The sequence below is a fragment of the Neophocaena asiaeorientalis genome, unplaced genomic scaffold, assembly GCF_003031525.2.
Source record: "Neophocaena asiaeorientalis asiaeorientalis breed wild unplaced genomic scaffold, Neophocaena_asiaeorientalis_V1.1 scaffold246, whole genome shotgun sequence".
Taxonomy (NCBI): domain Eukaryota; kingdom Metazoa; phylum Chordata; class Mammalia; order Artiodactyla; family Phocoenidae; genus Neophocaena; species Neophocaena asiaeorientalis.
The window spans coordinates 2,768,405-2,774,175 of record NW_020174551.1 but is presented as its reverse complement, the minus strand read 5'-3'; the positions used below and the strand labels follow the sequence as shown (position 1 = coordinate 2,774,175).

At 43.5% G+C, this 5,771-nt stretch overlaps 1 protein-coding gene across 6 annotated transcripts in view; it reads right to left on the bottom strand.

The window, feature by feature from the left end:
- Positions 1-4,495: 4,495 nt before the first annotated feature.
- The window catches only part of SPATS2L (spermatogenesis associated serine rich 2 like), a 174,641-nt gene continuing 173,365 nt past the window's right edge, over positions 4,496-5,771 (bottom strand). For all 6 annotated transcript variants that reach the window (XM_024757381.1, XM_024757380.1, XM_024757384.1 and 3 more), the window contains one exon: positions 4,496-5,393. In XM_024757381.1, coding sequence (XP_024613149.1) covers positions 4,998-5,393 — 396 coding nt within the window. In that variant the 3' untranslated portion in view covers positions 4,496-4,997. The remainder of the gene's footprint in view (positions 5,394-5,771) is intronic.

Genomic DNA, 5,771 nt, shown 5'->3' with positions numbered 1-5,771 from the left:
TTGTTTATTTGAGATTTTTCTTGTTTCTTGAGGTAGGCTTGTATTGCTGTAAACTTCCCTCTTAGAACTGCTTTTGCTGTATCCCATAGGTTTTAGATCGTCGTGTTTTCATTGTCATTTTTCTCTAGGTAGTTTTTGATTTCCTCTTTGATTTTTTCAGTGATCTCTTGGTTATTTCGTAACGTATTGTTTAGCCTCCATGTGTTTGTGTTTTTTACATTTTTTCCCTGTATTTGATTTCTATTCTATTCTGTCTTCCAGGTCACTTATCCATTCTTCTGCCTCAGTTATTCTGCTATTGATTCCTTCTAGTGTAGTTTTCATTTCAGTTACTGTATTTTTCATCTCTGTTTGTTCTCTAATTCTTCTAGGTCTGTGTTAAACATTTCTTACATCTTCTCGATCTTTGCCTCCATTCTTTTTCCGAGGTCCTGGATCATCTTCATTATCATTATTCTGAATTCTTTTTCTGGAAGGTTACCTATCTCCACTTCATTTAGTTGTTTTTCTGGGATTTTATCCTGTTCCTTCATCTGGGACATAGCCCTCTGCCTTTTCATCTTGTCTATCTTTCTGTGAATGTGGTTTTTGTTCCACAGGCTGCAGAATTGTAGTTCTTGCTTCTGCTGTTTGCCTGGCCCACGGTCCCCAGGGCTGTCGTGGCTTCGGCTGCTGAGGCCCCTCCAGAGCTCCGGGGCAGTTCAGTGACGGCAGAGGGAAGAGACCCCAAGCCAGAAATTCCAGCTCTGCGGAAATGCGGGCTCCTTTCTGGGCGCAGAGGGTGGGACCGCTCCAGGAAATGCTTTTTTACACTTATTTTCTGTAGAGAGTCTTTGGTCCTGGTTGTAGTCATGGTTCTGAAATACTTTTTTTTTGCCAGAATCTACATACTCTCTCAAGCAAATAAATTTGCCATTGAATTTATATATTCTCTAAAAACTGTGTGCAGTAATTTCTCCTGTGAAACTTGAACTTAGTGGTAGCACTGAAAACTCTTCTGAGCTGTAGAGTTCACAAACAAGGGGGCTTCTGAAAATCAATCACCAAAAACAATTTGTGAGAAACTTGTGTGTTTCTCAGATAGCATGACTGGGTACAGATGGGAGTTCCTTTGCCTGAGGGGCTGCTGTAATGAGATTATACTCTGGTTTGGGCTGATCTGCCTCCAAGGCTTGGGGACTTGGTTCTTGGAAACAAAGAACAGACAGAAAACTTCTTTAGGAGTTATAAATGTTTGTTGGCAAAAGGATGAAAAAAAAATCCTTTTAACAGTTTACAATGAATAGTATTAAAATTGTGCCTCAAATTCTTGAGCTAACAAGGGAAATCCTGGGACCTAGCAACTCTTCATATTTTTTCTCACAAAATTAGATCAGTTAAGATGGCTCAGTACTTTCAGGAAAATGCGAGAGCAATGTATTAATCAGTTGAATAATTATTATTTATTATTATTATCTTTGGTTTGTTTAGGAAATTCGGGAGTGACTGTTTCTTTCTCCTTTGCTTCATTTTTTTGGCACCTGGGGACAATCTGGAACCCTAGCTCACCTGTGCCTGAATTTTAGGTATAGGCTCTGAAGCAAGTGTGGTTAAAAAAAAGGTGCCATTACATATTTTATGGATGCTGCCACTAGAATGTCTGCTGAGATATGAAAATGTTCCCATCTCCAGACACAAGAGGGCACTCTAAACGGACAGCGTAGGATACAGCATCAAAAGGGAGGGATGGAGGGAAGGAGGAAGCTTAGTCAAAGGTAGTATTGAATTCGGGCATCTCCCTAGCTGTCTCCGTTGTTCCCCCTTCTCCCCGCCCCTCACCTCACCCCTCCCCCACCTTGCCCTAGGAAAAGAACTGTCCGGGCCTTGGATTCCCTCTTCTCATGGTTAAATCGAGATTGAGGCTTTCAGAGTCAGAATTCCCAAATCCCTTACTTCAGTAAAAATCTTCATGTCGCTTTCCTCTGCTAACTTACATCATTAACCTCATTTGATGTTGCTTCCCTAAGAATGGTAAATTAAAATCTCGTTTTCTGATGCCAGCAGAATTGAACTGAGCTCTAAATTGGATATAGTATGGGCTTATTTCTTCCCCACAAACTCTTGTATGGCCTTTATTGAGGGTGAATTTTGCACCAACTTGTGTTTAACCTTCTGAGCCTTGCTGTACTCAGCACCCCTAGAATAGGGTCAACGGCACAGAGCTGGAGTATGTAGAGATTCTCAAACGAAATGTAAATTTGGAATGTAATTGGGAGCCCAACAGGGAGGTTTTGCCTTTAACGGATGGAGTCTTGGTGGTACAAGGTAGGTGAGTTTTGAAGTTATTCAATCTTCACAGGTATCAAAATGGTTTAATCTCTACTAGAGAAGTGTTTAAGAGAAAAGAATCTATTCTTCTGGCTACTGTGCATTAAGTAGAGAGATTAGAGTGCCCAGAGCCCGTGGATTTTTTTTTTGAAGAAGTTTAAAATATCTTAAAAGAATGGCAGAATTCAACCCAGATTTCGAGGATCACACCAATGATTCCTCCGGAACAGATGAAGATATGTAATATAGTATTTCAGTGGACTGACAGTGGGACTAAAATATTGAAATTACCATTTCAAAGATGCACACTGGTGAACGCTTACATGCCCAGGGTCTACAAGAAAGGCAAAAATCTAGGAAAAAAACGTAAACAGGTCTGAATATTTCTTAGCGTTCTTTTTTGTTTCTTTTCAGTGACCCGGAGCGTTTGCTACATGCTTAGGAGTGTGGCTGAGCTTTCTTAACCCCAAGAACAGCATGATGGGTGCGTCAAGGTTGAGGGTGGAGGGTCCACCCTGACAAAGGCAGGTGGGCTCCTGACCTGGCAAACCCGTCATTTTCCTGTTGCAATAATCATTTGACTCATCTTTAAAGCTGTTACATTTGAACTGACATTTTTCTGTGGTGAGCCAAATCTTGGCACACAAAATTTGTGCAAAGTCCTCCTGTCTTATAAAATATAAATCCAGGGGCTTCCCTGGTGGCGCAGTGGTTGCGAGTCCGCCTGCCGATGTAAAAAAAAAAAAAAAAAAAAAAAAAAAAAAAAAAAATATAAATCCAGGGCCTCAGATGGAATAAATGGAGATTGCAGTCCTGAACATTTATCTTTCTTATTTGAACGAACAAACCTTCCTTCCTTCCTGGAATGTGACTTAACATTTAAAATTCCTATTAAACCTAGAAAAATGGTACAGATGAACTGGTTTGCAGGGCAGAAACAGAGACACAGAAGTAGAGAACAAATATATGGACACCAAGGGGGGAAAGCGGCGGGGGGCGGGGGTGATGGTGGTGTGATGAATTGGGAGATTGGGATTGACAGATATACACTGATGTGTATAAAACAGATAACTAATAAGAACCTGCTGTATAAAAAAAATAAAATAAATTCAAAAATAAAATAAAATAAAATTCCTATTAAATCTCTGGGTACACCCAGAGACCTCAGAAGTTTCTCTCCAGAGAGAGCAAACATCCTCCCTGCACTTGGCAAAAGAAGAAACGGATGCTTGCGTGGTGTGCAGGCTCAGGTGCTCGGGGCTGCTCTGTGGAAGAGAGCCACTGAACCTGGGCTGCCAGAAAAAATGTTAACTTTGAGTTGAAAATAAGCATTTGAACTTGAAAGAGGCCAACACATCTGTAGGACACATGGAATTTCGATGGAAGCAGTGGCCAAACTGAGCTGCCTTGCCCTCCAAGACAGGGGACTTGGGGCTTCTTAGGATGTGGGCCCCCGGTATCCCCTCTCCCTTCCTCAGGTAACAGGAGCCCTGCTGCACACAGCCCCTGTGCTTCTGGGCAGCCGGCCACTACCCAGCTTGGGGGTGGGCTCTGATTAGTCTATGCTAATTAGCACATGTCATTTGCTGATTGGTTGAGGGACAAGCCTACCAGCAGCCTGGGCCAATGATATGCAAGACCCTCGCTGGGACTTTTGAGAAAGACGCTTGCTCCATGTGGACGCTACCTGGAGAGCTTCTCTTTTCTTCTGGACAGTGTAGGGGTGGACATGACTCTTAGGAGTGCGGCAGCTATTTGCCACCATTCTGAATACAATGTCAGCCCAAGGAGGAAGGGAGAGCTGAGATAACCAGGAGAAAGGGGCTAGAGTCCTGATCCATTTGGACCCAAGGCATACTTTGATACTGGGCTTTGCAGCCACTAAACCAATACCTTTTCTTTATTGTTTCAACGAGGCTAAGGTTTATATTACTTGCAACCAGGGTTTCCAAACTACCGTGCTGTGTCTAAGACGATCAGGGTGCACATCCATCTATATGCGTGTAACGTACTGGCAGGGCCATTGTCAGGCATTGTTTTTTCCAAAAGGTTACCTGTCCCAAGAGAAACAGTACTGTTCAAGCTCTGTGCCACAACTTCTAGTCTCTAAAGTTTTCTTGAAAGTACTACCTAGTACACTGGATGATAAAGTGGGCATAAATTAAAAAGAAAAAAAACAAGCCAGGTGTCAAATGCAGCATATTTTAATTTGTTTCAAATAAAGCAATATATGTATATATATATTTTTCAGAAAAACACCAGATGTTAAACTCTAGAAAAGCGCACGTGTCTTCAGCAGATCAAGTTTGATCAATAAGAATTTTTTTTTCAACATTAACTCTCTAAAGACGATCAATGGACTGACATCACTGCTACAACATAGGTCGCTACTGAGCCTCTGATCTTTAGCCACAACTTGATTTTCCTAACAAATGAGTAAATACTGCCTGGCTAAAATGCTGCAAAGTCTTGATGAGAAAAAGCGCCAACATATCAAGCAAAGCCATGAAAGTTATGAAGCAAGCTAGAGCTGATTATTAGAATTAGAAAAAATGATTAAGAGAGGATGACACAGCCGTACAGGGTTTGTATATTCGGATTGACTCTCTTTTGGCAGCGAATTGGGTCAGCACCTCGGGCAGGGAACAGAAACTGAATGAAAACGGCTTTTTTTTTTTTTCTCTCCTAGCTCAGGCCACCAACGTCACAGCTGGGACGGAGAGAACCGCGGCATCTGTGGAAACTTCTATTCTCGTGGGGCAGAGATTGCACTGTGAAACCCTGGAGACGTTTCCCCGGAAAGGCCTGGCCTCTGAGTTGTCTGCAGCGTGCTGCCTTCGTCGGGGCTTTTCCGGATGGGCTGCGGCCTCGGGGGTCTTGGTTCCCAAAGAGGCCTCTTGGTTTTTGGTGCCGCCTTTGTTTTTGGGACGGAAGCCGTTGTGTGGTTGTCTTCTGTGTTCATGGCGGTTGTTGCCCTTCCCCATCGGATCAGCTTCGTTACCACTGCCCTGGGGCTTCGCAGACCCATTTAGCCTGTTGTTGTGATACTGCGGATTAAATCTTCGTCTTTGGCTAGAAGACCCATTCTACCAAAAAAAAAAAAAAGAGGTATTAGATGCCAACAAACCTCAGACGACATCAGTAGACGTCAGGGAAACCAAATCTCTAAGTCACAGGTAAGCTTTTTTACACCCCAGAAGAATGTGACAACATGCAAATGAGGTCAAGCTGATAGAATCCTCGAGCTTAAAAGAGCAGTGGGGATTCCCTGGTGGCACAGTGGTTGAGAGTCCGCCTGCCGATGCAGGCGACACGGGTTCGTGCCCCGGTCCGCGAGGATCCCACATGCCGCGGAGCGTCTGGGCCCGTGAGCCATGGCCGCTGAGCCTGCGCGTCTGGGGCCTGTGCTCTGCAACGGGAGAGGCCACAACAGTGAGAGGCCTGCGTACCGCAAAAAAATTTTT